The following is a 14537-nucleotide window of genomic DNA, read 5'->3' on the forward strand; positions in this document are numbered from 1 at the left end:
CAGCATCCTGGCGTCATCATTGTAAGACTCGAGAGATGAAAGTCGCAGACACCTCCAAGTTCAAGTACCTGTTCAGTGCCCATTGCCCATCTTCCGCATGCGCTTCTTATTGTTATTAAACTTGTCCAGAAGCTTCTTGTGCTTTGCCTCCATGTCTAAGAGCAAGACTAAAAGCAAATTCTTATCGGATACCGCGTATTGTTTCTCATACTCGAGAGCAGTAGCTTTATTCTGGATCTCCATTTGCTTCGCTTCCTCAGTAGATTGTATCCGTTGCTTCTCGGCTTCCAGACCGCTGACTTTGAGTTGTAGAACCATCCTTATATCCATCACCATTTCCCATTATGCTATCTTGTTAGATATCCGTCCTTTCGCCTCAGCGAAGTTCATGCCTGTCATCTTTTCCTTGACCTTTGATTATTCGAGCGCGATCTTGAGCTGGGAGATCTCATTGTCATCAACTTTCGATGCCGCATTGAGACACTCATACGACTAATGAAAGCGCGCGAGGTCCTCATCGTCCTTGCCATGTTAGCTCTGATAATGTCTGTCTCGATTGTACCGAGCTCACAGAGGCTTCTAAGGCGACGTCACTGGCTGGTCGCTTGGATGGCTTGTTTATGTTGTCGGTCCTGGTGTACTATTGAACGTAAGTTCTTGATGAGATTTTCCGCACAAGGCCAGAGCTGCAAAGTTGATCGTCGCGTTCGCTGAAGAGGTTGAGTAGTACTGGGGCAAGACGCGGTATTTGTGTCTAGTCATTCAAACGCTAATGAGCTCGATAAGTTCACATAAAGGTGGGAATTGAAGCCAGCATAGAGCCGATGAAGGGAGCCACAACGATGTCGCCGCTCACTGGCAACTAGTGGCCTGTCCTTTCCCTCTTTTCAATTTCAAAGTCTTTGACAAGTAGGGTCTTCTGTCGAATACGATCAGACTACACAGGTGACAGTGCCCATCTTAAATTGCTTATCCACCATCTAAAAGTCGTGAAGACGTTGCAAGCTGCGAGCAATGCTGGTGGAAACCGCTAACGAATAGTGTAGCAAGCACCTGCCGAGTGCGCAAGGGAAGTCGACAGCACCTCCGCTCGCCAAGAGCGGAGCTTGCCCAATTAGCGCTCGCGTCAAACTGAGATCCCTACCGGCGGAAATGGTGCTGTAAGACCTCGAGATGTCACAAAGGCAACAGTCAGTCACAAGAAAGAGCGGCGCGTAGCAGTATCAAGCCTGTGTGGGGGCGCTTCGTCGTCATACACGCACTGCAGGCTGTCGCTGTCTCACGACATGCAAGTACTGGAGTCAGACCTAACATAACTGCAGGCTTGTGATGAAGTCGCGGGTGGAAGACGAGATTACACGGGAGCACCTGCCGCCATAAAATCGAGCTTGCCGCCTTTCGAGCGCAGTTGCATGTTCTTCGCGCTCCTCGCCACTTCCACCACTGTGTTCACTCGTTTCAATAGTGTCCAGCGCGTCTTTCGCTCGTTTGTTTGTTAGTGGCGCTCCGCGGCTCATCCTATCCGTCGCCTGCTGTGGGTTCCCTGCTGCGCAGTGCACTAGCAGTGTTGACGATAGTAATTATTACAAAAGTGTGGAGCTGCCCGCCGCTTACTTCCTCGCACGGAAGCTCGCCCACTCGTTCTCTGCATTGTGTACGCGTAGGCGATCTACGTTGTCGCAATCATGCCTTCGGTACGTGTTGTGGTTCTCTACCAAATATCAACCCCCGGTCGGCGGTTCTGTGGATACTAACGCTGACAGCTCATTCGCTCGCTCGCTCTCGTTCCCGCTCTGCTCTCGAGCATCGCCTACGCCGTCAACCCCGTCGAGGTCCGCGGCCAGGACTTCGTCGATACCGTTACTGGCAAGCGGTTGATGATCGTTGGTGTCGACTACCAGCCTGGAGGACAAGCCGGATACAAGCCCTCGGCCAAGCAGGATGCCCTCACAAACGCGGATGTGTGCCTCCGTGACGCGGTTGTCATGCAGAAGCTGGGCGTACGTGCAATGGGTAACTTGGACTACAATCGCTGACCGTCGCAGGTGAACACGATCCGTGTCTACAACGTTGATCCTACCCTCGACCACTCCAAGTGCATGTCCATTTTCAATGCCGCCGGTATTTACCTCATCCTGGATGTTAACTCGCCTCTCTCTGGTGAGAGCATCAACCGCGCCGAGCCATGGACCTCCTACCACAAGGACTACCTCACACGCATCTTCGGTGTTGTCGAGAACTTCAAGGCCTTTCCCAACACCCTTGCCTTCTTCGCCGCGAACGAGGTTATGAACGACCTTCTCACGGCCGAGTTCAACCCTATGTACATCCGAGCCGTCCAACGCGACTTAAAGAACTACATCAAGAACCATGTCGACAGAGCTATTCCTGTTGGCTACTCTGCCGCTGATGTGCGTGAGATTCTGCGCGACACTTGGGCCTACATGCAGTGCTCTCACGATGACGACCAGTCTTCGTCTGATTTCTTCGGCCTCAACTCGTACAGTTGGTGCGGTGAGGGTGATATGCAGACCTCCGGTTACACTGATCTGGTCAACATGTTCCAGAACTCTGCTGTCCCTGTCTTCGTGAGTTCAATTCGAAGCCTTGCAGGGCCCTGCTAACGTGCTTTTCAGTACTCCGAGTACGGCTGCAACAAGGTTGAGCCCCGTGTCTTCACCGAGGTGGGAGCTCTCTACGGCAGTCAGATGACCTCTCTCAGCGGTGGTCTGGTCTACGAGTACTCGCAGGAAGAGGCTGACTACGGTCTTGTTGTGATCAACGAGAATGGCACTCTATCTCTTCGCGAAGATTTCGACAACCTTCAGGACCAGTTTAACAAGCTGGACCTCAGCCTCATCCAGTCGACAAACGCATCAAGCACCAACATCCAGCCCCCTGAGTGCAGTATGGACCTGATCACAGCTGAAGAGTTTAGCACAAACTTCACTATACCAGCCGTTTGCCCTGGATGCGCCGACATCATCAAGAACGGCATCAGCAACCCTCAGAATGGAAAACTGGTTGATGTGACCGACACCAAGCCTAAGCAGACTGTCTACGGCTCCAACGGCAACGAGGTTCAGAACTTGGAGCTTACCAAGCTGACCGAAGCCAACACACCTGGCAACTCAAGCCTGAGCTCAGGGAACACAGGAACTTCTACCGGCACTGCAGCCACGCCATCAGCGTCAAAGACTGGTTCTGCTAGTAGTATGTCGATGGCTGGCTGGTGCAGTATGATTGCTCTTGGCTCCCTGCTGACTGCTATGCTCAACTAGGTAACGCTACTACTCTGGCATCGACCTCAACCCCGACAGCAAAGGGTGGGGCGTCGACCATCGGCAGTACTGAGCCATTGTGGTTTTCACTAGTGGCGATTTGGTTTCTTGGGATTTGAGATAAATAGGACAACGGCGCGATGCATCACCACAAAGCGACAATGGTATGTTCAAGCTTTTTCACTTCGCATACAGTAAGATGAGATAGAGGCTATCTGGAGCCGGGATTGGTGTACCTTCTTTCGTGTATATGGCTGGACGATGTTGATCCCTTCTTGCAGCCTGTCCCTGTGGGTCGGCTCTTCACTTCTTCGACGATAGCTTTCACGTCAAATAATGCAGTCAAACACTTGATCTCGATCGTTACTGGTATCTGAACCATACCGGAATTTCAAGTAAAGGCATGCCGTTTTTGGCGCTGCACGCCGCAACAAAAGACTGAAGTGAAGGTGGCTTGACGAGCCTTGTAATTTCTTCCCATCTCTCTCCACTTCAACAGAACCACACCCAACGCAATGCCGCCGTCACTTTCATGACATGATTATGGTTGCAACTCGTCAGTCTCGAGAGAACGTAGGAAGCTGAATAACCAGGCGCTTCGCGCTCACGCGCAGTATGCGTCATCGACTACCTTGCGAAATCTGGGACACGATCTACGACGAACTTCTTCTCGGTAAGGCCCTAGAAGACATGCTCAAGTCCATATACATCACACCTTCGCTTGTCCGAACATTGCCTTTCTGCGCCAACTCAAACATAAGAAGTCTACGCTTCTAAGTATCGGGATCGATTGGGCGCGACATCATTTACGAGGTTGTCGTGCGCAACTACAATACGGAAAAATACACTCCCCCGGCTCTTCTAGAACACTGCGATATGTTCCTTCGTCATTTATACGGCGCCAGCGTTGTAGGCGTGGATATCGCCCTGCCACATCTGGAGATTCAATACTGCATGCCGCCTCACTGGTTCGGACTCATGGGGTTCTCAACTCCTGGTCTCAACGTCTTCAACGCACTTATAGACCACAAACTCAAAAGGCAGGATAGTGAGCGGTTCACACTTCGCGTCAATGTGCAGATTCATGCCTTGTGGCCTGGAGTGCTGCGCGCGAGCGTTTACAAAGCGCACGAAGGCACCAAAGGACTTGCTCCAACGGGTTGGAGAACGAGGCGCGAGGACAAAGCTCATGTTGGGCAGCATCTTACCGGATAGAAGCGTCCTAAAAAATTGACTTCAAGGGGCATGTCAAGATGTCGCAGCCAAAAAGGAGGCAAAATGTACACACATTAGTACCCCAAATTTGGCATGCTAAGTAGGCCAATTCTACCCGCAACACAAGAGTCTCGAAGTTACAAGTGGATCTGAGGGAGAAGAGGTTTTGAGAGCGAACAAAACTGGTCTGTGGAGTAGCTCGATCAAAACTGATCTGTGGAGTAGCGCGATCAAAACTGATCTGTGGAGTGGCTCGATAGATAACGCCAAGGCCTACAAAAGAAAAGCAAGAGGGAGAAACTAGCTCGAAACCGATAATGATTACCAACGATTGGCTCATGTTGGAATGAATGGAACCGGAGATAGGAGGAGGAGAACTGCTTTGAAGCATTAGTATGCGTTGTCGTATGGCTTTATTACGAAAACAGTGAGTAGTGGCTACTGTGGACAACTAGGAGCAGTACGTAATCGTTGACTTAAAGCCATCTACTCAACAGAGGAAGCAATGCTCCAAGAGTTCACTACTGAATGAACATATCTCAAGCCTAGAAGACGAATGATGTTGGCGATGCAGATGCGGTCGCTGCGGCGTCCGCAGCTGTCGTCGAAGCAGCTGGCTGTTCGCCTCCAGCAGTTGAAGTCTCCGCATGTGCCGCAGCACTATCAGCTGCTGTAGTCTCGGCAGGCACAGCAATGCTCCCCGCAGCAGATGTCTCCACGGCTGGTGGCTCGCTCATAGCAGTAGTTGTCCCAACCGGTGCTTCGGCTGGTGGTGCCTCAGCAGCGGGCGGTGCAGCAGGCGGCGCGCCTCCAGCAGCGTCCTCAGGAGGAGCAGGTATGAAGGCAGCCTGGTCCAGAGCGAGCTTTCCTACTGTACCGCCGACGGGCTCACCGCCATCTGTGCTCTTTTCCGTTGCTTGGGAAATTTTGGCATATTCTGCTACTTGTCGCGCATTTGCACTGTGATATTGTTAGGCCCTGGGTACTTGATGGTGTGATGAAAACCTACGGGTTGATGACCATGACTTGTCCCCTTTGACAATGTGGTCCGGTGGCGCAGTACAAGAACATAGGACCAGTGCTTGTAACAGGCATGTTGAACGTGCCAACTTCTGTTTGGCCGTCCTTGAAAGGGATGTGTCCGCTGTGCACACCTGCTTCCATTGGCGTGCATGCTTGATCAACAGTCGACTGGGTGACAGTGTGATTGCCGTTGCTGAACTGGAATTGGACAATATCGCCGACAGCGGCGATGACTGAGTTGGGGACAAAGGTATCTTGAGTGCCACCGACAACTACGGAAATGACTTGGTTGGTACGGCGAACGTGTGGCTTGAGCGCAGGGAAAGCAAAAGTCGTAACAGCAAGGGTAAGGATAATGCTGATGGACTTCATGATGCCGAGTCTCGTTGACCGTAAAGGTACTAACAAAGGGACTAATTAGGCTGAAAAGCTGGTGGGTATCTGAAGTGCGATTGAGGAGCGAGTACCGTTCAACAGTTGACTCGGAAAATAAAAGATTAGAAGACCGCTCGCGGCTGGTGACCCAAAAGAGTGACAGAAGAGAAGAGAAGCACGTGTTGCTTTGATGTAATTGAGGCCTTGATGGCGTGGGCCAGTGCCTTTATGCCTCGACTGCTGGCCGCGGAATACTCCCAGAAGCCTGATACAGACAGTCGCCCCTCCCATCATCTCTTTTGTTGCGCCAATCCACCTCTTTGTAGACTTCGTAATACTCAAACAGGGACAAGGCTTGAGGTGCGCGGCAGCGAACCTATGTGACTGTGCTTGGTGGACTACGCATCTGTCACGTTGTTATAGCCAAGATGTTATGCAGTCTCACATTGCTCAATCCACTGTCGACGTGTTTGACAGGCTTGCCGCCAGGCACCGGTCTAGAAACAAATGCGTACATTGCTGTTTGAGCTCTGCCAAGTTGGGTGGGTCCGGTCTACGGCCGAGCTGTATGATCGCTGTCTGGAAACACTGCATGCCTGGCGTAGACCACATGCTGCCTGGCGAGTTGACAAATGCCGAATGAACCGACTTGGTCGTTCATGTGAACGCAAGCATCTTACGAATACTCTTTTGATGATGATGATTATAGGCGGCGCGGTAGATCTCGGTGTTGCACGCAAGGGAAGTTGATGACAGCGACGACGAATAACATGCGCGAGCTGCGTGTCAAGCAACAAACGCGATGTACAAAAAACGTGATAGTAATTTACGAAGCAGTCCTTGATAGAGTAGAGGACTGCAATAGAATTCGATGCTGAGAGGTGGTGAAACGTCTTGGGTTCGTGAGTGGCCCAAGAAGGCAAGGCAGCGCTACCTAGCATCGGCTGAAGATCGGCTCTCGGCTGCCAATGATGCAGGAACGCGAGAATCCAATGGACGTCACAGCCCTCGACATGCGAAGAACGACAGCACTGTTGTTTGCCGCGTCGAGATGCGCGAGGTTCCATACTTCGCGTAGGCTCTCCTCAGTGCCGATTGTGAAGATCACCAATGGCACTTTTTACCGCCGACATCCTGAATCGAGGCCAGCTCCAGGCCAGGACGCGCCTTCGAATCTGCCGTTGTTTCCAGGGCTGAGCCTGTCACTGCCGTCCTTTTCGACGCCAAACCAACATTGGGCCATCTTGAGTCCGTCATCAAACATCCGTACTGCTTTCCTCCAGCTTCTTCGAGGCAAATTTCTGTGCTTCCCACCAACAGCCCGGACATACCCGTACCTTCTATCCCTGGAATTGTCAGATAAGGCCCCTAGGTTACGGTATCCGGACCAAGCCATTGAACATGTTGGCTTCGATGTTGAGCGCAAGGCTTTTGGCGGCGCGTATCTCTCTGCTCGCTACGAGAGTCTGAAAGAGGAGGGCGATTTCACGCTGAAGCGGTACTTGACCGGCATCGTCACCTTAAATCCTGGTGAGGAAGAGCTGAAAGCGAAGGCTGTTGACGAAGAAGTCATAAGACGTGTTATGAAAGACCTCGAGCTCGAGAAGTTCTTGGACAAGCCCGTCAATATGCTCAGCAATGGACAGAGTCGCCGAGCAAGGATTGGCAAGGCGCTTTTGACGAAACCTGAGGTTCTCTGCTTGGATGCTCCTTTTAGTGAGTCTCATCAATGAACATTTCGAAGCTCTACGCTAACACATGATAAGTCGGCCTAGACCCAATCGTGACTCAGCACATCTCTCGAGTGTTGCATCGTCTTGCTGAGGCGAACTCTCCTAGAATTGTACTGTCGCTACGACCACAAGATGCGATACCAGACTGGATCACGCATATCGTCTACGCTGGTGAAGACGGGAAAGTCGACTCACTCGGGCCAAAGGAAGAGGTCTTTCAGTATCTGAAGCAACAGTACGATGATGCTGAGAAGTCTTTACAGTCCAGCTCATCAAGATATGAGCTAGATGCTAAGCTCGTAGAGCTGCGCGAAGTGGGCCGCCATTTGTCCGAGCGAGGCGACTTCGAGTCACACGGCTCTGATGCTTCCGGGCTCTTCGGCGCCTTGAGTCGCGACGGCTACAAGAGGGTTGAAGATACCCAGGTGCCGATCGGCGAGCCTGTCGTCGAAATGCAGGGCGTAAACATCAAATACGGGGCCAATTCGGTACTTGGAGGGTGGCAACAGAATATCAATGGTGAAGAAAAGGACGGACTCTACTGGGACGTCCATCGCGGCCAACGCTGGGGCATCTTCGGTGCGAATGGTTCAGGAAAGACTACACTTATTAGTCTTGTCACGTCCGATCACCCACAGACGTACTCAGCGCCAGTTAGGCTTTTCCAGCGATCGCGCCTGCCGGAGCCCGGCAAGCCAGGAATTACGATTTTCGAGGTGCAGGCGCGTATGGGCCACGCTTCTCCCGAAGTTCATGCGCTCTTCCCAAAGCGCCTGACTATTCGTCGCGCACTCGAATCTGCTTGGAGCGGGACCCCAGTCACCAAAGCCCGCCTGGATGATGATGCAACGAAACGCGTTGAAGCATGTCTACGCTGGTTTGAGCCTGAGCTCAGCCCCTTGCTCAAAGATGGCAAGGTTTCGCATGGCAACTTGGACTGGGCATCTAATGTATTGTTCAGCGAGAGCTCCTACTCGGCACAACGCGTTCTCCTCTTCCTGCGCGCTACAATCCGCAACCCCGACATCGTCATTCTCGACGAAGCATTCAGCGGTATGGACGATCTCGCCAGGGACAAGTGTCTCTTATTCCTCAGCCGCGGTGATTCGATGGAGCTACATTACACAAATACAGGTCACAGACCCGTGGAGACAGGCAAAGCTGTAGTCGTGCCGGGTCTGCAGGACCATCAAGCACTACTATGTATCAGTCATAGCAGACAGGAAGTGCCTGGGTGCGTAAGAGACTGGATATGCCTGCCAGAACCTGGCACTGGACCGCCGAGATCTGGCAAGTTTGATGGGCCTGTTGAGATGAGCAAGGAGAGGTGGAACGAGATATGGAGTTGGTCGTAGAGATATAGTGAAGAGAACGTACAATTATAATAAATTTTTGCTCATAGTAAACAGTCGAACAGCTCGCGCACTGCAGCCTTCCATACATCGATTTCCAATATTCGAGTCACGATGCATCCGCGGTAGCTCTTGCATATATTGCGAGTCAACAGACCCTGAACCCAACAGCTGTCCAAATATAGGTTCGATCCTGCATCTCGATGAGCACTATTGGTTGCCGTCCTCACATCTACTGGTACGCGGGGAACGAAACCATGGATGATAACTCGCGAACCAGCATATTTCAATCGTGAAAGCTTTTAAACGCAGACTGAACCTCCGCCGTCCTAATTCCACCACACATCACATTCCAACCCATTGCAAGCCTAACAGCACTTCGTAGGATGTCAAACTCAACTACAGCCTCGCTCGTGCAGATGACGCCACTTGGGCAACTATTCGTCTCTACTATCTGCCAAACCTACTCATGGTATCGACAGAAGATTGCAACGTCTGATCCCTCAGCAATATTCACCCCCAGCGCTCTCATGCCTGCCCCCGAGACGACTGTCATCGAGGTTATCCACACGGATGAGAAAGGGATGCACACTACCGTGCAAGAAGTCCCGCTCACGCCGGTGATCCGCCATGCCATACCGCCTACGCACTTGAACATCGTGCTGCCTACTCACCTGGCTCCTGTACCGCCTACGCACCTGATGCAGGCTCGGAATGAGCAATCGTTCAAGCAGTCATCCGAGCAGGTGCACACGCAGGAGCAAGAGCAGGACCTAACAACCCTCATCGGCACACGCACTTCTTCTCCTTCCCAGACCGCCGCGCCTCCAACGCCCGTAGAGATGACCTCGACCACGACAGCCCTCCCGCCATCCTTCACGACCGTGACAAAGACCTACCCCCACCTCCTCGATACCACATCGGCATCCACAGCCTACGTCGACGTGTGGCCGCAGGTCGGCTTCGTGCCGAGCGAGTTTGATGTGCCGCAGCTGTGGCGCGAGACGTTCGAGATGAAGGCGCAACACCAGCAGTACATTGCTCTGGGCGCTGTTTGCTCTGTCTTTGTGGCTGGCGTGGTTGGCGTGCTGGCGGCGGGGTGCTTGAAGTGCTGGCTTGATGGGAGGAGCGGGCGCAGGGAGAAAGTGGTGGAAATGGAGCATGGGTGGGAGTGGTTCTAGGCGAGGATGTAGGGCGGGGATGTGGGAAGGGGTTTGAGGAGGGAAGGAGGGTGGATGGTGAGTTGTGAATGACGGTAATGAAAAATGGATAAGTTAACGGGTAACTAATCAAAATGAGAATCAATGGAACAGTAAGCAGCGCAAGTGGACATTGGGATAATGGGAGAGGCGAGAAGAAACGGTATCTAGACTCTCAGATAAATTGAGAGGATGCGTGAACGTGTTGTGGCATTTCAAGACTTATTTTGTTGACTGCAGCACAATGTTGTCAATCAACCGTACAGGGACCTGACCGCCCCCTAGACCCAAATCTTCTCCTTCTTGAGGCTCCTCGACAGGCATCATCTTGACCGCGCCACTTAGAATGGCACCCCTTATCTCGTCAACCTTGTCCACTTCCTCCATGGTGTCCGGATCTGCGAGACTGAGGTAGTCGACCTGGAACAGCGCGCGCCTGCTGGGCTGCAGGTTCTCCTGCTCGTGCTGAACGCGGTCTCCGTGGTCGACTGCGGGCCAGAGAATATCTCCTCGTAACCGCTTGCCAGCGTTGTACTGTGCTTCGGCCTTGCGCAGAGCTTGGTTCAGGACGATGCCTACATTGCGTCGGCGCTCACCGAGGTATACGTTGCGCGACGACAGGGCCAGGCCGTCTGCCTCTCGCGACGTCTCGCATATGCGGACCTTGGTGTTTAGATGAAAGTCCTTGACCAGCTTCTTGATGACGACCGTCTGCTGGGCGTCCTTCTGACCAAAGTAGACGACATCTGGTTCGCAGATGTTGAACAGCTTCATGCAGACCGTCGAGACGCCGCGGAAGAAGACCGGTCTCGAGGTCCCCTCCAGCAGCTGGCCAAGCGGCCGCATCTCAATAAAGCTCCCCACGCCCGGTATGCTGCTGTCCGGCGGTGATGTGGGGTACATGGTGTTGGTGTTGGGTGCGAAGACAGCGGACACGCGGCCCTTGCCCTCGCGCGCTAGTTGCCGGTCGAGGTCGCGCAGCATCTGCATATCCGTTTCCCATGTCTTGGGGTAGGAGGCTAGGTCCTCGTTCAGTCCGAACTGAGTTGGGTTCACGTAGACGGTCACCCAGACGTCTGTGTTCTCTTCTGCTGCCTTTCTCACCAGTGAAATATGGCCCTCATGCAGGGCACCCATAGTTGGGACGAGACCCACGGTGCGGTTGTTGAGCAAGAGTTCGCGGCGAAACTTGCGCAGGGGCGCGACATGGTGGAAGACTTGCGTCAGGTCGTTGACGGCGAACGCGCTGCGGCGGGGCGCGGTCGAGGATAGGTAGCGGATGCCATTGTGGACAAAGGAAGCTTGTGGGGCGGGGGTGAAGCTTCTCAGTAGGCACCTGCGCGCTATAGGAACTACGCAATGTTAGTCTGGCGACCGTATAACGGATGTTGGCGGATGCACATGCCAGCTGCTGAGCGGAGGTGAGCCATGAGGAGTGATGCAGGCAACTCTTGCCTGACTACGAGTTCAGGTTGTAAAGTCGTGGCAGTCGCGCAGTAAGGCTTGCCCTTTGTCGGCAGATGAGTGGAGGAAGTCTGACTGAGCCATCTCCGCAATGGACTCCTCCAGCGCAAAGACATCTCTGTTCTGCTGCGGTGGTGCTGTCACGGTCACGTGCCGTCCGAGCCGCGGCTGAGGGTCTATAACTCTGGTTTCTTAGCGCGGAGACCCACCTAAAAGTCAATGGAAAAGTGAATGCGCCGACTAGACCCACACCGTACAACACCGCAAAGAACAAGCAAACATGGCCGACGATGGCATGCTCCTCAACTTCTCCATACCGGAGGGTGGTATCATCGCGAAACCTAGCATAAAAGGCGGCTCGTGGAAAACTCGCCTCACCGCGAAGAAAGCGGCGCAGAACTGGCACACCAAGGCTACAGCAAGACTCAACGGCGAGGTGGTGCCTAAGAAAGTACAGGAGAGCAAGGGCACAGATGTGAACCGCACAGAGCTGGGATCGCGGACAAGACGAGTGTCGAAGAGTCCAGAGCCTACAAATCATGGCGAACGGCCCGTGAAGAGGGCGCGTGTGAGCGGAGACTTCAAGCTGAGAGACTCAGAGAAGCCCACACAGAGCGATTTCAGACCGCAGGCGAAGACTAGCGCACCAAAGCAGTTCCAGGAGAGGTACGAGGCGCCGAAGAAGGGCAACAAGCAGGTCATCTCGTCGCTGTTCACCTACAACCCCACCTCGACGACCAAATCACAACCCGCCGAGCGAACCACACACGACGATGCGCCAATCGAGCCCTCGAATGCGCCACTTAGCAGCGAGATGGAGACGTTTACCTCGCTCGGCATATCACCGACACTGGCAACGCACATGCTGAACAAGATGGGCATGAAGGCACCGACTGCTATTCAGAAGGCTGCAATCGCACAGCTGGTCAAGGACGACTCAGACGCATTCATCCAAGCCGAGACTGGTTCTGGAAAGACGTTAGCATATCTGCTGCCCATCGTACAAAGATTGATGGAGCTGTCGGCGAACATGAAGAAGCGGAAGGACACTGGCGATGAAGCTGTGCAGAGAAGCTCGGGGCTGTTCGCTGTGATCCTGGCGCCGACTCGAGAACTGAGCAAGCAGATTGCACTCGTGCTTGAGAAGTTGTTAGGATGCGCGCACTGGCTCGTAGCTACCACAGTCATTGGTGGAGAGAAGAAGAAGTCGGAGAAGGCGCGGTTACGGAAGGGTATCAACATCCTGGTCGCCACACCCGGACGATTGGTCGATCACCTCGAACACACGGAAGCTCTAGACGTGAGCAATGTAAGATGGCTGGTGCTGGATGAGGGCGATCGCATGATGGAACTGGGATTCGAGCAGGACATGCAGAAAATCATTGGACAGCTCAACTTGCGCATGCGCGCACACAAGGAGGGCAGAACTGCCATACCCGGACTACCGGACAAGCGAACGACCGTCCTCTGTTCCGCAACAATGAAGATGGATGTCGAGCGATTGGGGCAGATCAGTCTGAAGGATGCGGTCCACATCAAGGCAGACCCGGCTGACCGAGACGAGAACGCAGCTGAAGAGCGGGAAGACTCCGGCTTCTATGCGCCAGCACAGCTGAAGCAGTCGTACGCCGTCGTGGCGCCCAAGCTGCGCCTGGTGTCTCTACTGGCTTACCTGAAGCGTACGTTCGCACGGAAAGGTTCAGTCATGAAGGCCATTGTCTTCATATCCTGCGCCGACTCGGTCGACTTCCATTTCGACCTGCTGACAAATCTCGCTGTTGATAAGCCGGAAGGCAAGAAAGAAGAACCCACAGATGATGCCGATGCAACAGAGAAGAAGGAGGGTGACAAGAAGAAAGGTGTTCCACAGTCCGATCCCACAAAACTCGCTGTCACCCACGCCGAATCTCCTATCCTCTCGCCCAAGACCCACTCCGTAACAGCCTACCGCCTCCACGGCTCTCTCCAACAATCCCTCCGAACGTCCACCCTTGCGCACTTCGCAAAGAACACCGAAGCCTCCGTTCTTATCGCCACCGACGTCGCATCCCGTGGTCTCGATCTCCCCAACGTCGACCTCGTTATCGAATTCGACCCAGCCTTCGCCCGCTCTGACCATCTGCACCGTATCGGCCGAACTGCGCGTGCCGGTCGCGACGGCCGCGCCTGCATCTTCCTGCAACCCGGGTGCGAAGAAGGTTACGTCGACATATTGAAATCCGACCGCAAGGACGGCGAAGTGGGCGTGCACCTTCTCCGTCAAGATGCCGACGACATTTTGAACAAGGGGCTCGTTACCACTGGTATTGTCGAAAAGGGCGCGTACATGGAAAAGGCTACGGACCTGCAACTCGCAGTTGAGCGCTGGGCGCTCGCGGACCCCAAGCGCCTCGAGGCTGCCCGACGAGCGTACCAGAGTCACATCCGCGCGTACGCTACACATGTCGCTGACGAGCGTATTTACTTCGACATCAAGAGTCTGCACCTCGGTCATCTTGCCAAAGCCTTTGCACTCCGCGAGAGACCGAGCGGTATGAAGGTTCCAGGCCTGCGCACGGGTGCCGGCCGCGAGGACAAGAGGCCTGCGAAGGTGCGTGGTGCGCCAAAGGTGGATGGCGCGTCGAGGAAGGCGGATAAGGTGCCGCCGAAGAAGGGCGTCCAGGACCTGGACTTGCCGCTGGGTGCGGACGAGGAGGAGAGTGCCAAGATGAGGAAGGCGGTGCGCGCCAAGGAGAAGTTCATGAGGCATGCTGGTATGGCGAGCGAGTTCAACTTGGGTTAGACAGGGCGAAGACGGGGTCGGCGTTGCTTTGGAGTTACGGGGCCAGTGTCCCGTATTTTGTAGAAGTGTGGCTAGACATGACAGCGAATTTATTGTTCGAACACCTCCCTGGA

The 14537-nt window shown here is 53.8% G+C and overlaps 6 protein-coding genes across 6 annotated transcripts; 4 read left to right on the plus strand and 2 right to left on the minus strand.

Annotated features, from left to right (window-relative positions):
- Positions 1-1429: 1429 nt before the first annotated feature.
- Positions 1430-3670, plus strand: M421DRAFT_421242 (glycoside hydrolase family 72 protein). The gene is made up of 4 exons (XM_033592767.1): positions 1430-1694; positions 1764-2000; positions 2046-2588; positions 2637-3670. The coding sequence occupies exons 1-4, from the start codon at positions 1686-1688 to the stop codon at positions 3279-3281; spliced, it is 1434 nt and encodes a 477-aa protein (XP_033448306.1). The 5' UTR covers positions 1430-1685; the 3' UTR covers positions 3282-3670.
- Positions 3671-5041: 1371 nt separating this feature from the next.
- Positions 5042-5891, minus strand: M421DRAFT_101414 (uncharacterized protein; the record flags this gene model as incomplete). The annotated part of the gene is made up of 2 exons (XM_033586640.1): positions 5042-5456; positions 5506-5891. The coding sequence occupies 2 exons, from the start codon at positions 5889-5891 to the stop codon at positions 5042-5044; spliced, it is 801 nt and encodes a 266-aa protein (XP_033448307.1).
- A 1005-nt stretch (positions 5892-6896) lies between these two features.
- On the plus strand, positions 6897-9034 carry M421DRAFT_421244 (uncharacterized protein). Its single transcript, XM_033592768.1, has 2 exons — positions 6897-7610; positions 7661-9034. The coding sequence occupies exons 1-2, from the start codon at positions 6908-6910 to the stop codon at positions 8980-8982; spliced, it is 2025 nt and encodes a 674-aa protein (XP_033448308.1). The 5' UTR covers positions 6897-6907; the 3' UTR covers positions 8983-9034.
- A 331-nt stretch (positions 9035-9365) lies between these two features.
- On the plus strand, positions 9366-10160 carry M421DRAFT_92868 (uncharacterized protein; the record flags this gene model as incomplete). Its single annotated transcript, XM_033598068.1, has 1 exon — positions 9366-10160. One exon carries the CDS (start codon positions 9366-9368, stop codon positions 10158-10160), a length of 795 nt encoding a protein of 264 aa, XP_033448309.1.
- A 72-nt stretch (positions 10161-10232) lies between these two features.
- Positions 10233-11804, minus strand: M421DRAFT_421245 (Nucleotidylyl transferase). The gene is made up of 2 exons (XM_033592769.1): positions 11584-11804; positions 10233-11530 (listed from the first exon to the last, which is right to left on the minus strand). Exons 1-2 carry the CDS (start codon positions 11756-11758, stop codon positions 10401-10403), a joined length of 1305 nt encoding a protein of 434 aa, XP_033448310.1. The 5' UTR covers positions 11759-11804; the 3' UTR covers positions 10233-10400.
- Positions 11805-11897: 93 nt separating this feature from the next.
- On the plus strand, positions 11898-14533 carry M421DRAFT_421246 (ATP-dependent RNA helicase DBP7). Its single transcript, XM_033592770.1, has one exon. The coding sequence runs from the start codon at positions 11923-11925 to the stop codon at positions 14422-14424; it is 2502 nt and encodes an 833-aa protein (XP_033448311.1). The 5' UTR covers positions 11898-11922; the 3' UTR covers positions 14425-14533.
- The last annotated feature ends 4 nt before the right edge of the window (positions 14534-14537 follow it).

The sequence above is a fragment of the Didymella exigua genome (genome assembly GCF_010094145.1).
Source record: "Didymella exigua CBS 183.55 unplaced genomic scaffold M421scaffold_15, whole genome shotgun sequence".
Lineage (NCBI taxonomy): Eukaryota > Fungi > Ascomycota > Dothideomycetes > Pleosporales > Didymellaceae > Didymella > Didymella exigua.

Bases quoted from the DNA above. Each gene is read 5' to 3' on its own strand.
- M421DRAFT_421244 (XM_033592768.1), top strand. From the start codon at position 6,908: ATGCGAAGAACGACAGCACTGTTGTTTGCCGCGTCGAGATGCGCGAGG. The intron at 7,611-7,660 runs GTGAGTCTCATC...ACACATGATAAG, and splicing joins CTGCTTGGATGCTCCTTTTA to TCGGCCTAGACCCAATCGTG.
- M421DRAFT_421246 (XM_033592770.1), top strand. From the start codon at position 11,923: ATGGCCGACGATGGCATGCTCCTCAACTTCTCCATACCGGAGGGTGGT.
- M421DRAFT_421245 (XM_033592769.1), bottom strand. From the start codon at position 11,758: ATGTCTTTGCGCTGGAGGAGTCCATTGCGGAGATGGCTCAGTCAGACT. The intron at 11,531-11,583 runs GCATGTGCATCC...AACATTGCGTAG, and splicing joins TCACCTCCGCTCAGCAGCTG to TTCCTATAGCGCGCAGGTGC.
- M421DRAFT_421242 (XM_033592767.1), top strand. The intron at 2,001-2,045 runs GTACGTGCAATG...TGACCGTCGCAG, and splicing joins TTGTCATGCAGAAGCTGGGC to GTGAACACGATCCGTGTCTA. The intron at 2,589-2,636 runs GTGAGTTCAATT...CGTGCTTTTCAG, and splicing joins ACTCTGCTGTCCCTGTCTTC to TACTCCGAGTACGGCTGCAA.